The sequence below is a fragment of the Mustela lutreola genome, chromosome 2 (genome assembly GCF_030435805.1).
Source record: "Mustela lutreola isolate mMusLut2 chromosome 2, mMusLut2.pri, whole genome shotgun sequence".
NCBI classification, from domain to species: Eukaryota; Metazoa; Chordata; class Mammalia; order Carnivora; family Mustelidae; genus Mustela; species Mustela lutreola.
Window position 1 is genome coordinate 97,172,291 of NC_081291.1, and position 27,947 is coordinate 97,200,237.

Sequence of the window (27,947 nt, forward strand, 5' to 3'; positions counted from 1 at the left end):
AAAAATTGCCAGACAATTCAACAATGACAGTTGGAGATTTCAACACTCCTCTTTCAGTAACTGAGAGAATTAGAGACAATAAAGATATAAAAGGCTTGAACAACACAGTATGTTTTATCTAATCAATATATAGAAAACCCTCCAAAAAACAGTAAAATACCCTTTTTTTTTCAAGTGTACATGAAACTTCTCTAAGACCATATGATTAGTGAACAAAATAAGATCCCATAAATTCAAATGGATTACAGTAAATAAAGTGTGTTGTCTGACCAGAATAGAATTAAAGTAATGAGTCACTAACAGTAATCTGGGAATCCCATATTTAGAAATTAAATAATACTTTTAAAGACACAGGGGTCAAAGAAGAAACCACAGGAACCTTATAATCATTTTGAAATGAATGAAAATAAAAGAGCATACAAAAATGAATGAGGTGCAGTTAAAGGAGTGTTTAGAGGAAGCCTCAGAAAGGTCTAATATCAATAATATAAGTTTCTACCTTAAGAAGATAGAAAAAGAGCAAACCAGACCCAAAATAAGAAGAAATGTGGAAGTAATAAAAATGAGTAGAATAGAGCTACCCTACAACCCAGCAATTGCACCTCTGGGTATTTACCCTAAAGATACAAACGTAGTGATCCAAAGGGGCACATGTACCCCAGTGTTTATAGCAGCAATGTCCACAATAGCCAAACTATGGAAAGAACCTAGATGTCCATCAACAGATGAATGGATAAAGAGGTGGTATATATATATATACAATGGAATACTACGCAGCCATCAAAAGAAATGAAATCTTGCCATTTGTGACAATGTGGATGGAACTAGAGGGTATTATGCTTAGCGAAATAAGTCAGTCAGAGAAAGACAACTATCATATGATCTCCCTGATATGAGGAAGTGGAGATGCAATGTGGGGGGGGGGGATAGGAAAAGAATAAATGAAACAAGATGGGTTTGGGAGGGAGACAAACCATAAGAGACTCTTAATCTCACAAAACAAACTGAGGGTTGCCAGAGGGAGGAGGGTAGGGAAAGGGTGGTGGGGTTATAGACATTGGGGAGGGTATGTGTTATGGTGAGTGCTGTGAAGTCTGTAAACCTGGTGATTCCAGACCTGTACCCCTAGAGCTAATAATACATTATATGTTTATAAAAAATTTAAAAATTATTTTTAAAAATGAGTAGAAATCCATGAAATAGAAAACGGGAAAACAATATGAAAGAATTCATGAAACATAAAGTTGGCTCTTTGTAAAGATTCTTTTAAAGATAAATATCTGGATCAAGAAAAAAAGAGAAGGCATGTATTAACAAAATCAGGAATGGAGGAGGCATCACTATAGACACTACAGAACTTAAAGTAATTATAAAGAAATATTATGAACAGGGACGCCTGGGTGGCTCAGTTGGTTGGACGACTGCCTTCGGCTCAGGTCATGATCCCGGGGTCCTGGGATCGAGTCCCACATCAGGCTCCCAGCTCCATGGGGAGTCTGCTTTGCTCTCTAACCTTCTCCTCGCTCATGCTCTCTCTCACTGTCTCTCTCAAATAAATAAATAAAATCTTTTAAAAAAAAGAAATATTATGAACAATTTTATCCCAATAAATTGCACACCTTAGATGAAATGGGACAAAATCCTAGCAAGACTCAAAGTACCAAAACTGATTCAAGAAGAAATGGAAAATCAGAATAAGGTATAATAAGTAAGGATAATGAATTGGTTATTAAAGGTCTGCATCAAAAGAAAAGTCTAGGTCCAGATGGTTTCACTGATAAATTCTGTGAAATAGTTAAGGGGGAAAAAACAATAACCATCTTTCACAAATACTTTCAGAAAATTTCAAGGGAGTACTTCCAAACTTTTTTTTTTTCCTCTCTTGAAAGATTTTATTTATTTGACAGAGAAAGAGAGATCAGAAGTAGGCAGAGAGGCAGGCAGAGAGAGAGGAAGGGAAGGAGGCTCCCCTGAGCAGAGATCCTGATGTGGGGCTTGATCCCAGGAGCCTGAGATCATGACCTGAGCCGGAAGCAGAGGCTTAACCCACTGAGCCACCCAGGTGCCCCCCAAACTTGTTTTATATAGCCAATACTACCCTGATACCAAAGCCAGACAAAGATACAGAAGAAATGAAAACTACAAACCAATATCCCTCGAGAGCATCAATATAAAAATTATTACAAAATATTAGCACATCAAATCCAACAACATATAAGAAAGATATGGGGCTTATCCGAGGGACAGATGCTGGCTGGCTGACATCCAAAAATCTATTAATTTAATACACCATATTAATAAATGACCAAAGAAAAGTCATCATGGACACAAAAGCATTTGACAAATTGCAACATCCATTCACAATAATTCTCACGCATGTAAGGATAGAGGGGAACTTCCTTAACCAGATATGTTGTGGTGTTGGTCTGTTCTCATTGATCTTGGGAGGGGTCGTCTCTGCCTCTTGGACCCAAATGTTGTGTTTCCTTCCCCAAATTATGGAAGTTCTCAGCTATGATTTGCTCAAATATATTTTCTAGACCTCTGTTTCTCTCTCCACTACCACCCCCCCACCAGCATCCCAGTACTTCTGATATCGGAACTTTTCATTTTGTCACTAATCTCTCTCAGTTTGATTCCTTGGGTTTTAATTTGCTTTTCCCATGCTGTCTCAGTTTCCTTCTTTTCTGTTATCTTATCCTGTATCTCACTAATTCGTTTTTCTGCCTTGTATACCTTGGCAGTCAGCATATTTTAGACTGTAATCCATTCATAGCATTTTTTTAAAAGATTTTATTTATTTATTTGACAGAGAGAGATCACAAATAGATGGAGAGTCAGGTAGAGAGAGAGAGGGAAGCAGGCTCCCCACTGAGCAGAGAGCCTGACACGGGACTCGATCCCAGGACCCTGAGATCATGACCTGAGCCGAAGGCAGCGGCTCAACCCACTGAGCCACCCAGGCGCCCCTCATAGCATTTTAAAGTTCGGCCTGATTAGATCTCATTTCTGCTCTTAGAGATTCTATATTGTCGTTAATATTTTTCTCAAGTGTAGATATCACCTTGATAATTGTTATTCTGAAGTCAATTTCTGTCATCTTGGTTATATCCATATCCATTAGTTCTGTGGCAGAGTCTGCAATCTCTGAATCTTTCCTTTGTTGAGCGTTCCTCCTCTTAGTCATTCTGCTGAGGGGCGGTTGAGGGATTGTGCAGAGTCCAAATTATTGACCAGGAAGATGCAGCTATTTTATAGGGATCTTAGGGTTGTCGGCCTCTTGTTCTTCAGGCCTGTCTTCTGGGGGAGCGGCCTGCTGCGCTGTTGCTCAAGCAATCCTGTTTGGGCAGAGTTGCCCTGCCCCCTGTTGTGGGGGGGGGGTGGATTCAGAGAAAAACGGTTTTGGCGGGGGGCGGGGGAGCGGGGGGAGTTTGCTTTCTGGAAGCTTTCCCCATCTCATCTGAGAGAGCAGAAGTGACTGTATCCAAACCCCTTGAGACCAAACTCTGTTTTTAGAGATTCAGATAGCTCTTCTTACATCTTCTTACATCTCAGGCTGATTTTGTGAGTATTCAGAATGCTCAATTCAGGGGACTGGTTGAAAAAGGGTCCCCTACTCCTCTGCCATCTTTTTCCTTGGGCACCCCCCCTTTTAAAAAAATTTTATTTATTTGACTCAGAGAGAGATCACAAGTAGCCGGTGGGGCGGGGGGGAAGGCAGGTTCCCTGCTGAGCAGAGAGTCCAGTGTGGGACTCCATCCAAGGACCCTGAGATAGTGACCTGAGCCAAAGGCAGAGGCTTGACCCACTGAGCCACCAGGCGCCCCATTCCCTGGGCCCCTTACCTAGACAAAAGGCATCTACAATTAACATACTTACAGTGAAAAATTGAATGCCTTCCCACTGAGATTAAGAACAAAGTAGAGATGTTTCTATTCATTTCAACTCAACATTGTAACTAAGGGTTCTATGTTTTGCAGTAAGATAAGGAAAAGACTGAAAGTATTCAGATTGTAAAGGAAGTAGTAAAACTATTTGTAGATTATGTAACCTTGAAGCAGAAAATACTTCAAATAAAAGACCTGAAGCAGATTCTATCACAAAGCTACCAGAACTAATGAGCTAGTAGTTAGCAAGATCTCAGAATACAAGTTCAATATACAAAAATTAGTTTTATTTCCATATACTAGCAGTGAACAGTCCAGTAGGGAAATTCAAATAAAAAGAATAATTCTCTTCACATTAGCATGAAAAGGAACAAAATATTTAGGAATTAAATATAACCAAAGAACTATAACACTTGCACACTGCAAACTGCAAAAATAATGTTGACCTAAATTGGATTAGAAAGTTAAGTACTGTTAAAATGTCAGTTCCACCAAATGTGCAGATTTAACAAATTCCCTACTAAAATCCCTGCAGGCTTCTGTTGTAATTGGCAGACTGATCCTAAAATTTATGTAGAAATGCAAAGTACCTAGAATAGCCAAACCTTTTTTTTTAAAGGAACAAAATTGAAGGACTTGGGCTGCCTGGTTTCAAATTTTCCTATAAACCAAATAATTGAGACATTGTAGCATTGGCATGTATAAAAATAGATCAGTTAAACACTCTAGAAATAGACCCTAATATGGACAGCCAATTAAGTTTGAACCAGTGCAGAATAAATGATGTTGAAATCATTGGATATCCATGTACCCAACAAAAGACCCCCAATCCATATCTCATACTGTATGCAAAAATAACTCAAAATGGATAAAAGACCTAAGTGTGAGAGCACAAACTCTATAGCTTCTAGAATAAAACAGGAGAAAATCACTGTGACCTTGAGTTAGGCAAGAGCAATTTAAAAAATTGGGCTTCCTTCAGAATTAAAAACTATTGCTCTTCAGAAAGCACCATTAAGTAAATGAAAAGTTTGAGAAAAAATATTCCCAAAACAGCTTGATAAAGGGCTTATATCCAAAATATGTAAAGAATTTTTACTACTCAATAATAAAAAAACCAATAACCTAACCTTTAAACAGACAAAGGATCTAAATAAACACAACTAAATTAGAGACTCAAACAGCAAATAGTTACAGAAAAGATGTTACATGAAAAGATGAGAAGATTGTTAGACATTAGGAGAAAGCCAAAACCACAGTGAGACCTACCACACAGCCACTAGACCAACTAAAACCACTAGTTGACAATGATGTGGAGAAGTGGAGAAGCTGGAACCTCATACATTGAACTGATGAGGATGTAAAGTTATATAGCCTCTTTAGAAGAGTTTAGCCACCTGTTAACATGTAAACAATGCACTCATCGTATGAATCAGCAATTCCACTCCTAGGAACTGGCCCAAGAGAAATGTTCACCCAATGACTTGTACGTGAATGTTTATAGCAGCATTTTTCATAGTTACCCAAAATTCACACTGGTGAATTGATAAAATACAGTATATCCATAAGATGGAATGATACTCAGCAATAAAAGAGGAATGAACTATTGATAAACACAGTATGGATGGATCGCAAAATAAACTAAGTGAAAGAAGATAGACAAAGTATAACCCACTTGATTCCATTTATTTAAAATTCTAGAAAATGCAAATTAATCTGTCATGACCACAGATTAGTGGTTACCTTGGGAGAAGAGCAGTGATTATATAGGGGCATCAGTAGACTTTGGTTGGGAAGCAGGGGAATGGATATCTTCATGATCTTGAATGTTAAAATGCTTTTACAGGTACATACAAAAAAATCAAGTTTTCATGTATGAGCAATTCATTGTATGTCAGTTATACCTCAATAAATAAAAGAACTAATACATGCAACAACATGGATGAGTCTCTCAAAAATATCACTCTATGTGAAAGAAGCCAAACACTAAAGACTACGTATTATATGATTCCATTTGTAAGAAATTTCTAGAAAAAGCAAAACTGTACAGCAGAAAGCAAATCAGTGTTTGCCTATTCCAGGAATGAGAGTGACTACAAACAGGCACAAAGGAGAGGAGGGTCGAATGGAGGGATGAAATAATGTTATAAAATTAGAATGGGGTGTTGGCTGCACAACTGTAAAAATTTACTAAAACACACTGAACACTTAAGATCAATGAATTATATGTAAATTATATTTCAGTAGAACGTGTAAGAAAAAAAGCAAGAGTCAGTTTCTAGCTTATGAAATTGACAGCTATTTTTAGAATATAATGTTAAAGATAATATTAATTCAATATGTATGTGTATTACTACTGTATACTAAGCATTATCGGATATTGATGAACACAGACAGGATCCCTAAGCAGGGAAAACAGACAGAAGCAAATAAAATAAAGTATCTTACCTGCTTTTTTTTTTTTTTTTTCAGATTCAGATTCAGAGGGTTTAAAATCAATGTTTAAATTTTTCAAAACTTAAAATCAATGTTTAAATCTAAGGACGTGAATTATCACTTCCCTGTAACATTGATATGGCAAACTGAACCATTCGTGGGGCCTCTTTAAAAGGTGTGTAAATCTAGCCTCCTGCAATCCACTAGAAAAATCCTCAGAAATATTTTATTTGCTTCTTTCTGTTTAAGAGAAACAAACCCCCCCACACACACAATTTTTTTGCTTTATTTTTAATTTTAATTTAATTAACATATAAAGTATTATTGGTTTCAGAGGTAGAGGTCAGTGATACATCAGTCTTATATAATACCCAGTGCTAAGTATATCATGTGCCCTCCTTAATGTCCATCACCCAGTTACCCTTTACCCATCCCCTCACTCTTCTCCCCTCCAGCAACCCTGTTTATTTTCTATGTTTGAGAGTCTCTTCTGGTTTATCTTCTTCTCTGGTTTCATCTTATTTTGATTTTTCCTCTCTTCCTCTGTGATCCTGTTTTGGTTCTTAAATTCCACGTATCAGCAAGATCATATGGTAATTGTCTTTCTCTGACTTATTTCATTTAGCATAATACTGTCTAGTTCCAGTCACATCATTGCAAATGGCAAGATTTCATTTTTTGATGGCTGAGTAGTATTCCATCCTAACTGCTTCCCATAGAGGAAGCACACTGCAATAACAACTCACTCAAGACTCACTATGCAATAAGACAAACACTTTCAGATATTGATGGTTGAAACAAATTGGCCGAAACTCCCTGGAATGTAATTTGACAGTATGTAGCAACAGCCGGAATTTTCACCCTTTGACTCACAATTCCAGTTTGTAAATAATCAGAAGTCTGGATAGAATTGTTCTATCCAAACAATCGGCATTGGTCACTGGTCATTCTAAAATTAAAAAATTCAAAAGTAACATAGAAAGGTTCAATAAGTCATGGTATTGATTACATTTTGCAAACACTGAAATTTTGTGTTTACACAAAAACATAAGAGGGTGTTAGAAAATTGTAATATTTCATTATTACAAATGTGTACATCTTGATATACAAGCTAAAATATAAGGCTATAAACTGTTAACTCTGAGATTGCAAATAATTGGGTTTTTTTTGTTTGTTTGTTTGTTTTTACTGGTCTGTAATTTGTAAGGTTCATAAAATAAGCATGTAATTCTTCAATAGGAAAAATGTTTTCTCCCTATCTGTTTACATAGGTAATGTGTCTAAATAGGTAATACATAGATGGTATGTATGCACAGCAGAAGAGATAGAAAATATAATGAACAAAAAACTGCATCTAAAATTCACCATCCAGAGACAGGTAGTCTATCTTCCCTTCCAGACATTTCAATGCAAAGAGATAATGTTTTACAAAAATGGAATTTATACTACATATTATTTTGTAACTTGCTAAAAAGGAAGGAGAAAACAGATAGCAAAATAAACACTTACAAGTTTGTTGGTCTAAAAAGAACAACTGGTGGCAGCTAAAGAGAATAAACAACTGACTCAAGCAGTTTTTCCAGTTGTGGTCCTTGGAGAAGGCAGCAGTGTGCCTGGAAGAAAGAGAGGAGAGGCAAAGGGATGCAGACAGATGAAAAGGGGAGGGGCCATGAGAGGAGATGCAGAGACCAGCTGTAATGAAATTCGAGCAGTGTAGATGAGAGGCTTCTGCTAGATACTCCTCATGTTGTAGGAGATAAGATAAGGCCTCCATAGAGCACATGTGAGTGATGAGGTCCTGAGGGGAGAGACGGCTTACAACAGCCTATAGAGTGAGAACTAGAATGCCAAAGGAAAAGGAAGACCGGTTTACAGTTGTTAATAGCTGACTGATACATTCAAAAGCAAGGCCAGACCCAGAAGCCCAAGGTTACACCGCCTAGGGCTTTATCTCAAGAATAATTACAGATACATCAGGGTGAGTCTGTCAAACAAAACTTATAAGACTCAAATATTAGACATGGAAGAACTGCTACTATGGAAAGAGCAGAGGCTTAGGAAGGAGACAGACAGATCCGGTTCTATCCACCACTCACCAGCTGGGCAGGTTATCTGACTCCTGAGGCTCAGTTTCAGAAGACTCCAGCAACTAACCTTCCTAAGGTGGTTGTGACAATCTAAGATAATATATCTAAACACCGGGCACATAGTGGATACCTGATAAATAGTAGCTATTACTATCATTACTACTCCTTGTATGGAAAGAGATACAAAATAAAAGCATGGAATTTGGAGTTAGACCAACCTAATAATTTCAAATCCTTGCTCTGTCACGTAACTAGCTGTGCAGTCCCAGGCATCCACGCCTTAGCATTACCTACACCATGAGGATACCACCTGCCACACTGAGCGGTTTTAAGAATTAAGACAATGTGTATAGTATCTTTATACTTTGCCCTTAGGAAAGTACCTATGCAATCAATAAACACTGGCTGTTACTACTACTACTACTGTGATCTTGGCCACATTAGAAAACCTCTCTGAACTAGAATTTAATCAGCTGTAATATTACCATTCCATGACCTACCTTGTTCTCTTCTTTCCCAGGGCACAGTACATGGCTCACATTCAACACACAGTAAATATATTGCATAAACAACAAAAATATACAGAGAATTATATATAATGTATCCAACAATAGCATATAAATGCTGGAAAAAAATGGAGCTCTTTGTATTTCCATGAGAACCTGGGCTTCTCAGGGCAAAAATCACTTGCTTTTTGTTTGGATGGTTTTTTGGTTTGGTTTTGGGTTTTTGTTTTGTTTTGTTGTTGTTGTTGTTTTGCCTTTTTTTTTTTTTTTTTTTTTTTTTAAAGTAGGCTCCATGCCCAGCCTGAAGCCCAACACAGGGCTTGAACTTAAGATCCTGAGATCTTAAGACCTGATCTGAGATCAAGAGTCACCTGCTTAACTGATTCAGCCACTCAGGTACCACCAAAGACCACTGTTTTACTCATCTTTTAATTGTAACACCTGGCAAACGTTAGGAATGTAGGAGATCCTTAGCAAATGTTTACTGGCAAAGAAGGCAATAGTCCCAGCAGCCACCTCACTACAAGGATAAACTTCAGGATTCCAGACAACTTGACCCTCCAAAAACAACTTGAAATTCTCCATCTACTTTACCATCTAACAAACTTCATAGGTAGCCTTTGTGTCAGGTAGCTGTACTGCCAAATTCAAGGCTAGTACTTAAGCCTTCAAGAATAACCGAGCAATAACTCCAGATATGAGTGAGAAAGACTGCAAACGTTGACGCTGTAAACACTGTGAATTATCACAACTAGCACACAACATAATCACAGCATACAACATCATTTGTATGAATTCAAGGTAATGAATGGTCCTGGGTGAAACCAGATAGGGTACCAGTTACATAAACCAATTCATCTGCCTCCTATATGAAGATAGCAGGTTAGGATGCTAAACTTATTTATAATTAACACTCTTATGATCTCTGCAATAAGAAAATTACATAAAGCAGGCTAAAGAGTCCTCCATGTTGCTACCTTAGGAAACTGAGACCTACAATAATCAAACCTTTCTGCCAATGTGACAAATACCTGTTTACTTTTTTAGTTAAGAATATTTTACATTATTGGGGTGCCTGGGTAGCTCAGTTGGTTAAGTGGCTGCCTTTGGCTCAGGTCATGATCCCGGAGTCCCGGAATCAAGCCCCACATGGGTGTCCCTGCTCAACAGGAGTCTGCTTCTCCCTCTGACCCTACCTCCTCCCATGCTCTTTCAAATAAATGAATAAAATCTTTTTTAAAAAACCTTCACATTATCTTAAAAATATTTCTTACAGGATATTCTGGTATTTTACCAACAGCTTTACATTTGATTAACCTAGATTAAAAACAATTTCCTTTTTTTATTCTGAGACTCTTTATCTGATTAGTAGAGAAACAGAGGCTTGCTGCAGAAAAATTGGAAAATATAAAGAGATTCAACTCACTTGGTTCATCCAGAAATAACCATTATTTACACTTTAAGTGTATTTCTTTTTGATGTTTAATGTTACTAGAGTGTTCAAAAACATGACTTTTAATGCTTTAGAAGTGTTCTCTCAAGCAATACCTCACATCCATTTCTCTATTATTGGACATTTAGAAAATAGAACTGTTTACCCCTGAATGTTTTTAAAAGTAGCTTTTTCCTTTATATTAAATACAAACTTACATGAATTACTCTTTGTAAGAGTTACATACTAATTTCCATCAGCACTGGAAATTAAGGTGTTGTAGTAAAGAAGGCCAGCCCCAAACCCACCAGATCATCTCCTAGGAATGCAGTAGTGTGGAGTAAGGGGTTGTATGGAGCCTGACAATCATCAACAAGGTGGAAGAATTTAACAGAGGAGCAGGAATAATGAGGGAAAGGGAAGGTAATGTCTATATATATTGGGGCGTAAGAGGCGAAGGAATGACAGTAATTAATACTATAAAGCATGAGTTACAGTCTTACAAGTTTTATAGTGCTCAGTAAACAGCACCTTTATACAGACCTGAATTTAATATATGTTTTCATTTTTCCTGGATTCAACATAACAAGACAAAGCCCAATTTTAATTTATTTCAATAAAGATTCATTGGTACTTAACTCAGTGCGAGGCACTGTGGTTAATAATGAAAATGAGTGAAACCCTAACCCTCCCTTCAAGTTCATATAATTAGAATGTATTTAACTCAAATTTTCATATTATCTACACGCAAACTAAATAAGAATACACAACTGATGGCTCATGACCCTAGGGAACTGCAAGAGATCAAAAATGAAGTCTGAGACAAGAAAGTGGGGCGCCTGAGTGACTCAGTCGGTTAAGTGTCTGCCTTTGGCTCAGGTCATGATCCTAGGGTCATGGGAGCGAGCCCTGCATTGGGCTCCCTGCTCAGTGGGAAGTCTGCTTCTCCCTCTCCCACTCCCCCTGCTTGTGTTCCCTCTCTCGCTGTGTCTGTCAAATAAATAAAATCTTAAAAAAAAAAAGTGGATGTACATATTAAGTGGATATACATATTAACAAGAGTTGAAACAAAAGATTTTCTAGTTACTGAACGAGGTCAACAAGGAAATGCACTGAAGCAAATATCCAACTTCTAAAAGGTGTTTCAGTTAATCCATTTTACCTAAGTGAGTTAAGATTTAAAAGTATAAAGGTAAGACTCATCCTCTCCTATTTATAAAGCATTATAGACTCCAAATTAAGGAACTATTTAACATTTTATTCTGTGCTTATGGCCAAGATATGTCTTAATTTCCTCAGACAAACCCCAAATCAAATACTATATCCCTTTACCCTGCAAGTAGAATCCCAAAAATGGAATCAAACCACATTCCCAGACAACACCCTGAAACCACACAAATCCTTTTTCCGACCATATACATGCCAGTCATTATTTCTGTTTATTCAGGAAATCTGCAGAACCAGCCGTAATACTTTTGCCCAGAAATTGTTCATCTAAGAGGGAAAAACTACTTAGAGAAACAACTACTTTAGAAACAAGTTTCTAAAGGCAACCTATTGCTAGCAAAAATATCATGTTAATACTTAGATATTACCTAGGTATACTTAGGTATACCTAGGCTTTCTAGCGAACTATTTGTGAACCCTAGGAGTTCTGCTTCAATCCTCTGACCCTGCTACTCATTCAAAAATAGCCAGTTTAGTTAACAGAATACTTAATAAGATAATCTTCATTTGTGCCCTGAAGAATCCCAGTTACTTATAAGTAAACCTAGAAGTGGTCTAGAGAACAGGATAAAGTTTAGGCTCTTACCATTCTGACTTCAGTGACTTCAAGACTTCTGCACCCTCACCATTTTACTCCAGCCTTCCTGACAACTTGACACATCATTTCACAAAGAGCATCAGGACATCAGTTTTTTATACTATATATAGCCCAAGAAAATTAGTGAGTTGGAAAATGGGACAATTCATAGTCAAGTGGGAAAGACAATTACATAATTGTGAAGGAAACAAACAGAGTGAACCAATAATGGAGATTTAGGGTGCTGAGCAAATTCCTGAGGTGTTGAGAACCTAAAGGTTGAAAGGGTAATAGTTACCAAAAAAAGCAGGGAGCAAAAATGTTCTAGGTAGAGGGAGAAACATATGCAGTGGCTCCAAGGCAAGAAAAAATGTGTTGAGGACATTTTTAAAAGACTAGTATGGCTGAAATATAGTAAGAAACAGAGTAAGATATGGCTGGAAGGATTCACGGAGGACAGATCATGCCAGCCTTTGGGAAGCTATTGAAAGAGTTAAACAACGAGGTAATATAATCCCGCTTACATATTTTGAAGATAGTAATCTTCAGTAGTGGTACAAGAACAGAAGCAGGGAGACAAATAAGGAAAGCCTTGCAGACATGTATATAAGAGATGGTGGTAGGGATTGAGTACATGTGCCATGATGAGCACTGGGTTTTGTACAAAAGTAATGAATATCACTATATTCTACACCTGAAACTATTACATTTTATGTTAACTGGAATTTAAACTTGAAAGATTTTTAATGGGGCACCCGAATGGTTCAGCCAATTAAGTGTCTGACTAGATCTCAGCTCAGGTCTTTATCTCAGGGTCCTGAGTTCAAGCCCCGCATTGGGCTCCATGCTGCGTGTGGAGTCTACTTAAAAATGATTGCTGGGGCACCTGGGTGGCTCAGTTGGTTAAGTGACTGCCTTCAGCTCAGGTCATGATCCCAGAGTCCCGGGATCAAGTCCCGCATAGGGCTCTCAGCTCCATGGGGAGTCTGCTTCTTCTGACCTTCTCCTCTCTAATGCTTCCAAAAAAAAAAAAAAAAAAAAAAAAAAAAAAGATTGCTAGATGTGGGGCACCTGACTGGCTCAGTTGGAAAAGTGTATGACTTTGGATCTCAGGGTCATGAGTTTGAACCCCATATCAGATGTAGAGATTACTTAAATGAATTTTTTAAAAACGATGGTTATTCAGGCATTAGGAATCAGGAAAACTTTTAATGCCATCTCAGATTAAAAGATGAACACCAGTTAACGAAAGGGTAAGGGCAGTGCAAGCCACCAAAGAACACATACAGTGGCATTAGATCCCAAGACCATTGACCATTTGGACAAGGTAAATAGCCTGGTATGGCAACAGCAAAGGGTATGTGACAAGAGTGAAGACAGGAAGATCAGCTGTTAGAACACTACTACAATAATCCAAGTGATGAAAATACAGTGCCTTGAGCTCAATCAGTGGCAACAGGGAGGAAGAGGCAAAATTGTGCCCATGTATTATTATAAAAGGTAGAAGAGACTGGCTGGATTTGAAGAAGGGACGGCAAAGGAAGAGAAATTTGGGGTCACTGGATTGGGTGATTATGGTAGAGCCAGGTGTGTGGGAAAGAGGAGTTCAGCTTTGTATATACTGCCATAATGGAAGTGCTAGAGAGGAGGCAGTTGGATACTTGGCAGTCTCCAAGTTATAAAGAGGCTGAGGCTGGGCATATACATTTAGAAACCACAGGTAAACATGTCTTAAGAAAGACTGACCTTCCAGGAAAGTAGAAAACAAGCACAGCTTAATCCAGAATGCTGGGATGCACTAACATTGAAGGGGCAAGAGTTAGAGCAGGGTTTCTCAACAGCATTGATGCTTTAAGCTGGATAATTCTGCTGTGAGTTATTGTCTAGCACATTGTAGGATATAGGTAGGATCCCTGAACTCTACCCACTAGATGCCAAGAGGACCTACTCAGTTGTGACATTACCAAATGTCCCCAGGAGGGAAAATCACCCCTATTTGAGAAACACTAGGACAGAGTAGAAGTCTCCAGGACTCTAAAAAAGGTTCTGAATGAACTCCCTCAATCCAGAAGACTCCTCCAAAGTCTTTATGCATAATAGTACTGTTCTTGGTGCCCTTAAAAGTACAAGGGTAGCATTCCACTGTAACCAACCTATAGGGCATTGGAATAGCTTAATGAACTAGATTGGATCAAATCCATTATTAGAAATCCCACTTCCGGTATGAGGCTACAGTGGAAAAAATACTCTTTTGTAAAAATTTTATTCACAAATGACACACAAAATATGTGACTCTTCCCCCCAATATAGGATTAGATGTCACCATCATGTTCCAGTAAGCCCCAGCATTCTCTATCATGAGAATAATACCTAACATTTTCCAAGAGTTTATGATTTAATCTCCACTTGACCTTCATAAGAGGTAGGAACTGCTCTGAAGTCATTAGTTGAGGAAACTGGTGCAGAGGGGTTAAGTAACATGCCCAAAATCACATCGAGTAATCAAACTGAGATTGGAACCTGTCTTTTCCAAAGCCCATGCTCTAAGGCTAACCACTTTACCATTATTCCAGATGGCCTCCATTAGGGTACAAGCGCTGTGAGGAAGGGGCTAGTTCTGTAATTGTCACCATTGTGAAATGGTGAAATAACATTTGGCTCATGCCTAGAACAGGAGCTCACATATTTACTGAATGAGTCTCAGTTCAGGCCTAACTTATTCGCAGATCTTCTCTGAGATGTTTAAGATCCTGAGAGCTCAGACAGTAAGTGTGGGCTATTGTCTTCCACTCCTGACAGGAAATAAGCAGTCACAGTAACTGATAACTGCATTGCTAACTAATTTTTTGAGAATTTTGTTCCAGAAATGGAGGCTCAACCATCAACCCTGCTTCACTTCCATTAAAGCAGTACCCTCCCTAGTGCCTCCTTATCCAGGAGACGCCAGTTACACTGAGACCTCAAAGAGGTGGGGCAAGAGTAGAAACAAATTAAGTATAGAATGGAATATTTCTGCAAAATGAAGTTGTAAATACTATTTGATAGGATCAAAAACTGGTACTCAAGGGTAAGTTTTCCAAATATTAGATAGGCTTTTTTTTTTTTAAAAACATTCTCTAACTTCTATTAAAAAATGTTTTAGGAATTTGAATAGGTATTACCTCTACTACTGGACACACCTGCCTTACCATATTTTTCCCCATTAGACAACCTTGGTATCTTTTTGATGAAGGGACTATATGTCCAGAAGTATGTAAAGTCCTCAAAAAGGATGAAAAGATTAAGCTGGTGATATCAAATACTGTAACAGACAGTAATTATTATGTATTATTTTCCTGGGTCCAGATGTAGCCTCAGCATATTTATCAATTTACTATTTCAAGCAGCCTTCATTCCCACTAGATCAAGTATTTTGTTGTCCCTTAATAAGGCCACCCTCAGGTATAGCTGAGGGTGAAGATGATGGAGTTCAGGAGATATCAGTATTTCTAAGGAGAATAAGCAAAGGAGCTATGCTGGGAAGTTCTGTAAAGAATGTAAGGAAATCATGAATTGGCTTTAATCTGTTCTATGTATATACTTGCACACCTAAATGTACTTCTTGGAAACCAGGGAAGCTACAGAGCAAGTTGAGGGGTGAGAATGTTCCCCACTGCATGGAAGCCACATCAATGGAAGGCATTCATGTAAAGCTTATACTTTCTGGACCTCAAACCCTCCCCAATCTAGCCACATCCATAATACGCTCTCATTCCCACCAACGCTCCTAGGGAAAGCTAGATACAGCATATTTTCAACAAATTCTAACATGAACTTGAGTTTTAAGGAACAGGGAGAATAGGTTTTCTGTTCTAGATGGTAGCATTTTCTCTCCAGCATGGCTTGTTTATAGCTGTCATTTAGCAGCTGAGGGCACTTTTTTGTAAGCTGGCGGTCTTCAGTCCCTGGTTTGTCATATTTGACTCCTACCCAAACGCTGACATATTTAAAAAAAAAAATCAGTAACTCACTTTTGCTTGTTCTTTCAGCTCCTTTGAAGATTATGAAACAGAGGAAACTGTCTCTCCCTCTGAAATTGGAAACAAAGGCAATAAAAGTAAAATAGTAACCTCAGACCTTTCAGAAAAATGTGGAAAGCTTCAGTCAGTGGATGAAGAGTAGCAGCCAGTGTCTACATGAGATACATGTTTTAAATGTATTTTTCTTGTGGAGATGCTCCAGTTTGCATACTGCTTTTAAAGGCTTTGATTTCGGCAAGTATGTATCTGCACTAGCAACTTTAAAACGTTTTAATAGGTCTGGATACACATACTCAATTTGGGGGACTCCTCCAACTTGCCTCAGACCTCTTGGCACAGCTTTTTCTCCAGACAAATAGTGATATACACCACCTTCCGAAGTGTGAATTGGCACTCTTCACCCCTGAATGTACCAAGGATCTATCGAGGACAGTGCCAAGCACAGTTCTCTGCACAAAAGCAGGTGTTGCCTCTGTTGTCCAGCATCTCTGAGGCCCCCCAGGACTCCTATGGAGCCCAGAAGAAACCTTCACTTGCAGAAAACTTGAGTCAAAAATATTCTGGAACTTTTAAAAGCAGTTAAGGGCCTCCAGAAGTGACTTAATAAAAGCACTGCCAAAACATCTCAAGAGACTTTAAATATGTGTACTGGAGGAGTTCAAAGATCTTGAAACTTACTTGGTTTAATGTAACTTCACAATGACCTGCCAAACTGCTAGTCACTTTACATCCTCAGGTATTGTAACCACTGGGCCTTCCAACCTTGCTGGCAAGTTCTGAATAATCTCTCCCCTTTCTGACTGTGGATCTTAGATGAAATATGAAAAAAAAAAAACATTTAATTACAGAATTTGACTCATACTTGAAAAAAGTTTCCTTTTAACTTATCTAACATTTGTGAAGAATTACTGAATGACTTATTAATCTCCAAATTAGTTGATATCCCATCTGTACTTCCTACTAGAAGGCCTCCTATGAAGACTTAGTGATACATGAAAATTCTTACTAGATGTATTCCTTTCATCACTGAATATTAGACTAAGCCAACAGTTAAGGCCTCAATCCCTTCATATTGAAAAGAACAATTTCAAATATTCTCTCACCTCAATATTTATCACAAAAGTGGAAAAAAAGTGATGCCACCCATAAAGGAAGACACTTTCATCTGTACTGTAGAGGTAGATGTGTTCATTACAGAATTATACATTTTTCCAGCAAGCCACAGTGCAGCCAAATCCTATAATGTCCTTAAAGATAAACTAAGCTATGAAAAAGAATGGACATTAATAGTGTAAGCAGAAGAAACCCCCAAGAAACTAACATCCATGTCAAAGTCCTCACCTTTTCCCCTGGGTTTTTTGCTTTAACCACAAGTCCTAAATGTCAGAACAGTATCCCTTGTCACCCTGCTTTTGTTCCTCCTAACCGATGTTAAAGTTAAAAAAATTAAATAATCAGACCTATAATCAGGCTATGGTGGGCAAAAAGTAAAAATAAGTGTTATTTAGGAAATGTACCATCAACTGGTACAATAATAGTTTGGGTTTTGTTGTTGTTGTTTTCAGTATCCTCTGTTGCCTACTATTTTACTTTTCATGATTAGAATTAATCCTCTACTTCATGGTAACAGAAAATGATAAATATTAAAATTTGGCATCTAATAGTTCACCAACTAAAAGCTTTAAAAAATGACTAAATTTTTAGGAAACGCCACATGTAATAACCTAAACACACTAGTAAATTAGGATTAAAAATATTTGTGATGTGAAATTTACCATCTATTCCATCCACTCTTTACTAGGGAGAGAATGCCACTTTTTAAAAAAAATTTCAGATAAAATATTAAAAAGATAATACTGGCTTAAAAGCCAGATATGGTTTAAAGGTTTTATTATCCATAATGATCTAAACTATTTCTAAAGACTCCATCAACGAAAATTAATCTTCCAATATATATTTGATTTTTTTTTGTACTATTTGGCTTTCATCTTTTTACCTTGTGTCTCCTTACCGAAATCCTCTTGCTTTTACTTTGGTCTGTATTTGGTTTAAAAGTCTGTAATTATTATAAAAAGTATCATTCCATTTAAGATAAAGCTATTTTAATTTAGGTTACCCAAAGTATATTTTCAGACGTAAGTGTCACTGTAGTCCTTTCTTAAGAGTTGAATGCAAGAAATGTGAATTTCAAGGAACTAGGACTTTCTGGTAAATACCTCACCAAATAAACCTGCCCAACTAGAAATTTAAAGTTTTTACAACATCCCAGGCTGCATAATAAAAATTAAATTGAGGGTTATTGTGGTCTTAATGCTATTCAGTGAAAAGTGGGTTTCATAGCCAAAACATTAATTGCCAAGGTAATCAAACTTAATAAAATTGTGTGTATTTTCCCTGCATCTTATCTATGTCATTGTGTACAATTCAAAGTGTTTATAAAATTCTAGATTGATCAAATGAGGTAAGTCATTTGCTCAACTTTTGGAAATGTTATGAAGTGTGCTTGGGTGGAGAAACCTGCATGATTTAACTTGTTTTTGTTTTTCCCTTTTTGCAAAACTAAATAAAGAGACAAGTTGTCAAATATGAACCATGTTCACTAAGATAGTCACTACACATTTTTGGTGTTATTCACACTTGCAGCTCATTTTTATGTTTGAAAGAGTAACATCACAAACTTGAGTTTCAAAGAATAATTATTTGAACCCCTGGGAAAATCATAAAGGAGTATCTAACTGGTAAGTTCTTTCCTTTGGGGGGATAAGGAAGAGGACTAGATACTGGGAATGAGAGGGTCACAGGTATCAAGAGGGACTTTAGCCTTATGTACTTTTAGCCTTATATATAATGTATTCTTTTAGAAGAATGTAATTGATTGTTATTTGTGTACCTAAAACCTAATTTTTTAGAAAGGAGGGACAAAAGTTAAACTATCATCCAGTTTTTAGATTCTGATGCTGTACTTTAAACTTAGTATTTTCTAAAACATTTTATATTTGTTACCTATTATATGGGAAAGGAAATTTTGTTTTTCATCTGTTGTAAAACTTTTACTTTTCTTCAGCAAGGTCACCAATGAGTTGTTTCAAGAATATTAAGATCACAGTAAAATAAAAGGAATTCTTTATCCTAGGACCATATTATAGCTCTGCACAGAAACATAGACTTACTGAAGCTAACCAAAAGTATAAATCACCAGTTCTGACACTTCTATCATCTGATTATGTATGTTAACAAAGACTCAAAAGAACAAATGAAAATGTGTCATATTAGAAGTTGTTATTGTTTTGATGGTTTCAAATCCTGATAAAGTAAATCCAGTTACTGCAGTAATAATTTCTCAATCATCCCTAGTTAGCCATTAGTCAGCATTCCTAAATAACTCATGGTATAAAGAAAAACAATGCAAAAATCAAGGCACTGTAATTAATTATTCTTCCCAAATGTATATAATATAGGCCATTCAGAGCATACTATCCCAAACTCCTCAGTATTCTACAACATAGAATTAGAAAACTAACATTTATTGATAGATTTAAGGTGTAATACAGGTTTCCAAAAATGTGGCAGTGAGAATACCAGCATAAAAAAGAGAAACTTGTGCTAAAAACAACCTGAATTAACCATTGGCAATATTACATAACAATCAAGGCCCTCACATACTAATGATTTCCGATTTGTCTATATTGCCAACCTCCCATGCATCAAAAAACACAAAACTAAAATTATCAAACTTGGGAAGCAATAAAGTACTCTATGAATTTTAAGATCATAATATTAGGAAAGTTTGGGAGATTTGCAAAATATATCCTAATCATCCATGTGTACAATCTCATTTCTAATCATTTCTGCAGTGATCATTAGTGAATAAAGAACAGATTTACAAGTTTATATAGCAGGGCATCTGGGTTTAACACAAAACTGTTACAAATTTTAGGCAAATACATGTTTCATAAGACACTGCTAACACTTAGAGGAATTAAATAAAATTCCAAAATTTGGAAAGCAAATAAAGACAAGACAACTAAGAAGCATTTTCCACCATTTACTCTTGTTATCAAAAATAGTTCAACTCTTCTTGCAAAACAAAAACAAAATAGTACATACTGGACACATACATCACATTTTTCTTCCTATGGCTTTAGCCCACCCCCACCCCACCAAGAGAGACAAAAAAAAAAAAAAAAAAAAAAAAAAAAAGAAGAAGAGGAAGAAAAGGAAAAAAAAAGAAAAAAAAAAGCCCAACAACAACAAAACAATTCTACCTGACCACATTCACAGAAAATGACACCAGGATACACTACAAAACAGAAGGAGGTGTCATCTGCTCTGTGTCCAAAGGTTTCTTCTCCATGTCTTGTACTAGGTGAGTAACCATCATTGAACATGCTGTGTGCCAAATCAAAACATAACTTTACTTCAACATATGTCAGATCTCATGAGAGATGGTGAATGTAGTAGAAATTGGAAATTTTCCAGCAGTATTTTTCTTTAAATAAGCACTGTCAAAGCAGCAATTCTTTTAAATCATAAGGTCGTTTCTTTACAACCTAGTCAGTCCTTGTTTTATTTGGGCTGTGCTCTTTCAAGCAACTGACTAGATTACCCTTCAACAGAATGTTTGTAACTCACTTGTCTTCCCATAAAAATTAACGGGAAGTCATGAATTTAAACTGAAACACAGTTTGTGCTTTACATGCAAAAGAGCATTCTAAAGAAAATCCTTCTAGCTTCAAACCTACATAAATGCACAGGCTTCATAAAAATGCATTTTTTTATTTGGCCTCTATAAAGAAGCCCTCATAATGAATAGCACCCCAAAAAAGAGAAAAGGAGCATATTCAAAATAAAGTCTGTGAAACTATAAGAGGAAACAAACAAAAAAAAGAAGTGGCCAATAGCAATAAATATAACACATAAACCTGGGTAAGTTTGGGGGCATTATTTCAAAATTATTTCAAATAAATCCCAATTTCTAAATAAAAATTTTTATAATTTTTTAAAAATTCTGTCATATCCTATAGTCTAAATTCAATTACCTTCAGAATAAAACTGCTTTTCTCCACTTCATTTATCTAATTAGAACATGCTAAAAGTGAAGGTTTTCCAATTTTTTTCCCTAGAAAGGAGTCAGACTAACTATAAAAGTTATTCAAACTCAGAAGGGTTTTATCGCATAAACAGCTAAACATCTGCAATCCTGACAGAATTTGTTCACTTTAAAAGACAGATTTCAACATTCTAATGAGGGGCAAATTTTCTTTCATAATACTGCTGATTTAAGAACTGCTACATACACCAGTAGCCAATTTTCATGATCAGAAATGGTATTATGTCAGCACAAAGGTTGAGCTGGACACATCAGCTTTTCAACAGGAGGAGCATCAATGGCATCTGAAGGCAGCACTGAGTCCCCTGAACTAATGGCTACTTTTTCACAAAAAATCAGCACAATCTTTTTGGACTGACTAGATACCACTTCCTTACATTTAATCATAAACTTTGATTATGCACAAAGCATGACCATAAACAATGAGGTTAATGTTATTTTCCTTGCCAAAGTTCATTTTGTATAAATCAGTTGCATCAGCATTTGTTCTCAAACTATGAGGTTCTGTAAGAACTAAGGACATATAGTTGTAGGGTTACTCCTCCATTATCTGCAAACTATTTCCCCGACACTAACACATATAACTTAGCAATGAAAACACTTGATACAAGTGATCTATATGCAGGAGCTCCGGCAAGTTAAACCAACAAAACCATAGCTGCCGTGAAACTGTAGCTATTTCCCTACCAGAGGTAGGTTTAAAGACCCACTGATTTAACAGTCGAATCTCATGTCTATAGCTTCATCCAAACTTTTATCATCATGTGTACTGGCAGCTAAAAACGTTGTTACTGGGGACCCTGTGACATTAATTACACTGGTGCTGGTACTAGCATTGCGCACAGCAATGCTAGTCACATTAATGCCCAAAGTGAGCCTGGTCTGCTCCAAGGCCTTTTCTGGCACAGCAAACGCCTCCAGCTTCTTCTCCCCATTGGCCATGTAGGAGTTTTGGCAGCCACGACATATACAATCTAAGCAGGCTTTGCGGTTAGAGTAGCAAGGGCAGCGTTGGCCGCGGCATGTAAGAACACTTGGATTTTGAGTAGCACGCCCACATTTACACCCTTTCTTTTCCTGGGGTTTTTTATACACAGTCTTGGTAGGACTTCCTGGCATAAAATGGTGACTAGGAATCTTTTCCTTTACAGTTTTGTCTTTTTTAAGAATACCTGGCTTGGTTTTAGAGTGAGATTTCTTGGATCCGTGTTCATGACTCTTTTTCATGCTTTTAGTAGATAAAAGTACAGTTTTGCTGATTTTGGGTGTTGTGCCTCCATTGGGAACAGTTGCTATAGGTTGAAGAGAAATTTTGCTCTCCCGTTTCACTGTCACAGGGGCAGATGCCCCCAACGTTGGGCCTCGAATAATGGTAGAAATTGGAAGTGGCTGAACTTTCTCACTGTCACTTTCTGATCTGGATCGTTTTCTATTCAATTTTGCTACTTTTGGAGTTGCTGCTGTACATGATAACCCATGAAGTGCAGGACTGGTGGACATAAAAACATTATGGCTAAGAGACTGGGAAGAAAGCTGCAGAAAAGGTCCATTGGAGACAGTGGCTTCCAAGTTGGGCTGCAAATTAGGGCAACAAACCTCTGTATTTGAAACAGTTTCTAAGCTGCGGAGCACTTCCTCAACACTCAGTAACAGAGAGTCGCCAGGTTTTATATCTTCACTGAAACTGCAGATATCAATGCCTGTGGAGCATAAGTCAGTGGCTACTGTGTCACAGACAGGTGGCAAACTGTCAGACAGATCCTCAGTTTTTATGTCAACAGTGTTACATACATCAATTGTGTTTGAATGTTCAGGTGAAGGAATATTTATACCAAATCTATCTATTGAAAGCCCATTATAAGTAGGCAAACCATTGATAACAGAACTGCCAATAGCAATGCTGAGGGTGCTTTCAGATATTGGAGATAAACTAGCTTGAGGATCAGCTGTGGGTTCTGAGGTTGAAGGTAAAGGGGAATGTGTTAAACACAAAGTAAAGGATGAATCTGAGGGTTTTTCTGTCTCCTCACAAAACAGTGATCCATCATTAAGCAAAGCCAAAATATCCGAAGAACAGTCGACTGCTTCTATTATATCCCGTGCCAATGTAGTCTGTGTGATATATTCGCATAGTTTTTTGTAGCAGTTCACTAGGATGCTTAATTGCTTGTTTTCCTCAAATTGCTCATAGTCTTTGCACCAACTACATGAAGGTTTCATCATCATTTTCTTGCCTTTACAAGGTTTGCAGACATAATGTTGGCAGGTGGAGTTGGTGGGTGCGATAGGATCTTGTAGCAAATGTCCTAAGAGGGAAAAAGGAGGAAAGCAAAGATTTTAGTAAAATAAATATACAATTTCATACACTGAAGTTAAGATGAGATTATAAGTAATCTATTAAAATTAAGATGGGTTAAACTCACTAGACCAGATAACAAAAAAACGTTATCTTACAGGAAATGGAAAAATACTCAATAGTCCGCTTCACTTCTATGCCATATTCCCCATTCCTTTATCTCAAACCAGAATCTTCCTTGATTCTGTACTTCTCTCCCAAACAGTATGTTCTAGTCCACTTTCTTATCCTCCTCTCCAAAGGGTACAGAGATGTGAAAATCAGTCACCAAAAGCACAAAATTGGCTTAAAACCCTTAGAACCTAAACCAAACACAACACTATAATGCTACCATGTACTGGCAAAATCATACTGTTTATTTTGTATTAAACACTGGGAAAAAGATATGAATAAGAGACACTTAGTCCCTACCCTCATTAAACATAGTTTACGGGTATTAATCAGTACAGTCATCTTCATCCCCCCCGCCAAAAAAGTGTAACTCCAACCATTTTATTATATATACTAATTTAAAACTGAGAAGGCTGAAATGTTATGGTGAAAAAGAACTATGTTCATTTATCTAAAGAAAAAAAGGGAGTAATACATGATTAAGACTCAAATTCTCCTACAGAAAGTCAAAATGCAAGGACAAAGAATTATGTTTAAATGTATTAAAAAGGAAAAAAAGGGGCATACTACCAGACTCCCAATTCTTCTGACAAATTCAAAATGACCCTAGTCATAAACCGCAAGTATCCGAAGCAGAACATCACATAAAACTGAAAATGGTCTCCCAAATTATAAATGACCTGTGTAGATTATGTAACAGGAAAGAGAAAACAACTAGATCCACTCACTATTTCCACTCAACTCCACAAAGAAGCAATGGTTCTTGGTTCCAAATTCAGGACAAATAGTAATAAACTCAAAGTAGCACCTGTTTCTCATACAAAATTATGTAGTTAGTAAGACTCTGGCATGGAAAAGAAGATACCTCAGGCCACAGCCAAGTGAAATCAGCAAACTCTCTCCCTTAAAAGCAACTATAAACCTGCAAACTTTTGAGAAAATGAATCATTTTCATAATCAAAGATAAAACCATTTGATAAGCATTTATATGTTTGAAAAACTGCTCAATTTCAGGTAACAACAGTGAGAATCTGTGGTGGTCCAGTCTGGGGCTGCCCAGTTCTCCCCTTCCATTCAGTTCCATCAGTGTTACCCTGAAGACCAGAAGATGCTGTGACAGAAGGGTGCTTACTCCATTTAGTGCAGAGAATGATGCAGAGCCCCAGAAACATGATCACTGTAAGTGACTTCTCAGAGGCTAGCCAGCTGGAGAAGGCAAAAAGCTCAGTTCTTAACAGCCTGAGGTTACACAAGCCCACGTTAAACAGGCCACAAACAAGAAGACAATTTACCTCAAGTTATCTATAAATTCAATGCAATCTTTATGAAAATGCCAGTGTCTTTTTAAAGAAATTTACTGATTCTAAAATTCTTGTGGAATCAGAGGACCTAGTATAGCCAAAACAATTATTTAAAAAGAGCAGATTTGGAGAACTTATACTATCAAATTTCCAAATCATCTTTAAAGCTATAGTAACCAAAACAATGTGGCAATGGCAAAGGATAAACATACAAATCATATAGAACAAAGAGCACAGAAATTCTTAAATTTACAGCCTACTGATTGCTGTGATGTGTGCAGATAATTCAACAGGGAGAGTATTTTCCACATCACGTCGGACAATTTGATATCCAAATGCAAAACAACAACAACAACAACAACAAAAAAAAAACAAACAGGAAAAAAAACAACCAAAAACCCAACAACTACTTAGATCCTTACCTCACAATATGTACAAACATTAACTCAAAACAGATCGCAGACACCTTATATATAAGACCTAAAATTCTAGAAGAAAAACACAGGAGAAAATCATGACTTTGGGCCAGGCAAAGTGTTAGGTGTGACATCAATGCACAATCTGCAAAAAGGAAAAAGTTATAAAGTGGATTTCCACAAAATTAAAAATGTGTGCTTCAAAAGACACCATTAAGAAAACAATGGGTAGCTCAGCCAATTAAGCATCTGCTTTCAGCTCAGATCATGATCCCAGAGTCCTAGGATCAAGCTCTAAGTCAGGCTCCTTACTCAATGGGGAGTCTACTTCTCCCTCTTCCCTGGGCCTGCTCCTCTGCCTGCTTGTGCTTGCTATAAAATGAATAAATAAAATCTTTAAAAAGAAAAAAAGAAAGAAAGAAAGAAACTGAAAAAGATAATCCACAGTATGGGAAAAAATATTTGCAAATCACTTATCTGAAAAAGGGCTTATAACATGACATATTAAAAACACTTCCTACAAATCAATAAAAAGACAACTCAATTTTTAAAGTGGGCAAAAAAAAAAAAAACCCAATCAGTATGACAGAACACATTAATAGGAGAGACCAGAACCATATGGCCCTCTCAATTGATGCAGAAAAAGCATTTGACAAAATACAGCATCCTTTGCTGATTAAAACTCTTCAGAGTGTAAGGATAGAGGGAAATTCCTAAAATCCATCTACGAAAAGCCCACAGCGAAGATCATTCTCAATGGGGAAAAGCTGAGAGCCTTCCCTTCCCTTAAGATCAGGAACAATGACAAGGATGCCCACTCTCACCACTACTGTTCAGTACAGTACTAGAAGTCCTGGCAACAGCAATCAGACAACAAAAAGAAATAAAAGGTATTCAAACTGGTAAAGAAAAAGTCAAATTCTCTCTCTTTGCAGATGACATACTTTATATGGACAACCCAAAAGGCTCCACCCCCAAATTACTAGAACTCATACAGCAATTCAGTAATGTGGCAGGATACAAAATCAATGCACAGAAAATCAGTTGCTATCCTATACACTAACAATGTAATTGTAGAAAGAGAAATTAGGGAATCGATTCCATTTACAATAGCACCAAAAACCACAAGATACTTTGGAATAAACCTAACTGAGGAAGTAAAGGATCTATTTTCAAGAAACTACAGAACACTTATGATAGAAATTGAAGAAGACACAGAAAGACAGAAAAACATTCCATGCTCATGGATCAGAAAAATAAACATTGTTAAAATGTCTATGCTGCCCAGAGCAATCTATATTTTAAACACCATTTGGACCAAAGTACCAACAGCATTTTTCAAAGTGCTGGAACAAACAATCCTAAAATTTGTATGGAACCAGAAAAGACTCCAAATTGCCAAGGAAATGTTGAAAAAGAGAAACAAAGCTGGGGGCATCGCATTGCCTGATTTCAAGCTATATTATAAAGCTATGATCACGAAGACAGCAAGGTACTGGCACAAAAAAAGACACACAGGTCAGTGGAACAGAATAGAGAACCCATATGGACCATCAACTCTATGGTCACTAATCTTCAATAAAGCTGGAAAAAAACATCCAGTGGAAAAAAGACAGTCTCTTCAATAAATGATGTTGGGAAAACTGTACTGCTATATACAGAAGAATGAAACTCGATCATTCTCTTACACCATACACAAAGATAAACCCTAAATGAATAAAAGACCTCAACGTGAGACAGGAATCATCAAAATCCTAGAGGAGAACATGCAGGAAGTTACCTCTTTGCCATCAGCCACACCAACTTCTTTCAAGACCCATCTCCAAAGGCAAAGGAAACAAAAACAAAAATGAACTTTTTGGACTTCATCAAGATAAAAAGCTCTGCACAGCAGAAGGCACAGTCAACAAAACAAAGTAGCAACCCACGGAATGGGAGAGATATATGCAAATGACACTACAGATAAAGGGCTGGTACCTAAGATCTATAAAAAAATTTCTCAAACTCAACACCCAAAATCAGATAATCAAATCAAAAAATGGGCACAAGACATGATCAGACACTTTTCCAAAGAAGACATACGAATGGCTAACAGATACAAGAAAAAATGTTCAACATCATTAGCCATCAGGGAAATTCAAATCAAAACCACACTGAGATACCACCTTACACCCATCAGAATGGCAAAACTGACAAGGCAAGAAACAACAAATGATGGAGAGATTGTGGAGAAAGGGGAATCCTCTTACACTGTTAACGGGAATGCAAGCTGGTACAGCCACTTAGGAAAACAGTGTGGAGGTTCCTCAAAAAGTTGAAAACAGAACTACCCTCTGACCCAGCAACTGCACTGGGTATTTACCCCAAAGATACAGATGCAGTGAAAAGAAGGGGCACATGCACCCCAATGTTTACAGGAGCAATGTCCACAACAGCCAAACTGTGGAAGGAGCTCAAATGCCCTACAACAGACGAATGGATA

General features: G+C 37.2%; 2 protein-coding genes across 9 annotated transcripts in view; one reads left to right on the plus strand and one right to left on the minus strand.

Moving 5' to 3' along the window:
• The window catches only part of PPP2R3A (protein phosphatase 2 regulatory subunit B''alpha), a 195,928-nt gene extending 178,476 nt beyond the window's left edge, over window positions 1-17,452 (plus strand). For 3 of the 5 annotated variants that reach the window (XM_059162676.1, XM_059162677.1, XM_059162681.1), the window contains one exon: window positions 16,181-17,452. In XM_059162676.1, the coding sequence (XP_059018659.1) occupies window positions 16,181-16,313 (133 nt within the window). In that variant the 3' untranslated portion in view covers window positions 16,314-17,452. Of the gene's footprint in view, window positions 1-6,359; window positions 6,499-9,203; window positions 10,848-16,180 lie in introns of those variants that run through there. The other 2 variants (XR_009350901.1, XM_059162678.1) reach the window with 2 other exon arrangements.
• A 2,222-nt stretch (window positions 17,453-19,674) lies between these two features.
• Window positions 19,675-27,947, minus strand: part of MSL2 (MSL complex subunit 2) — a 40,753-nt gene continuing 32,480 nt past the window's right edge. For all 4 annotated transcript variants that reach the window (XM_059162686.1, XM_059162683.1, XM_059162684.1 and 1 more), the window contains one exon: window positions 19,675-23,587. In XM_059162686.1, the coding sequence (XP_059018669.1) occupies window positions 21,996-23,507 (1,512 nt within the window). In that variant the 5' untranslated portion in view covers window positions 23,508-23,587 and the 3' untranslated portion in view covers window positions 19,675-21,995. The remainder of the gene's footprint in view (window positions 23,588-27,947) is intronic.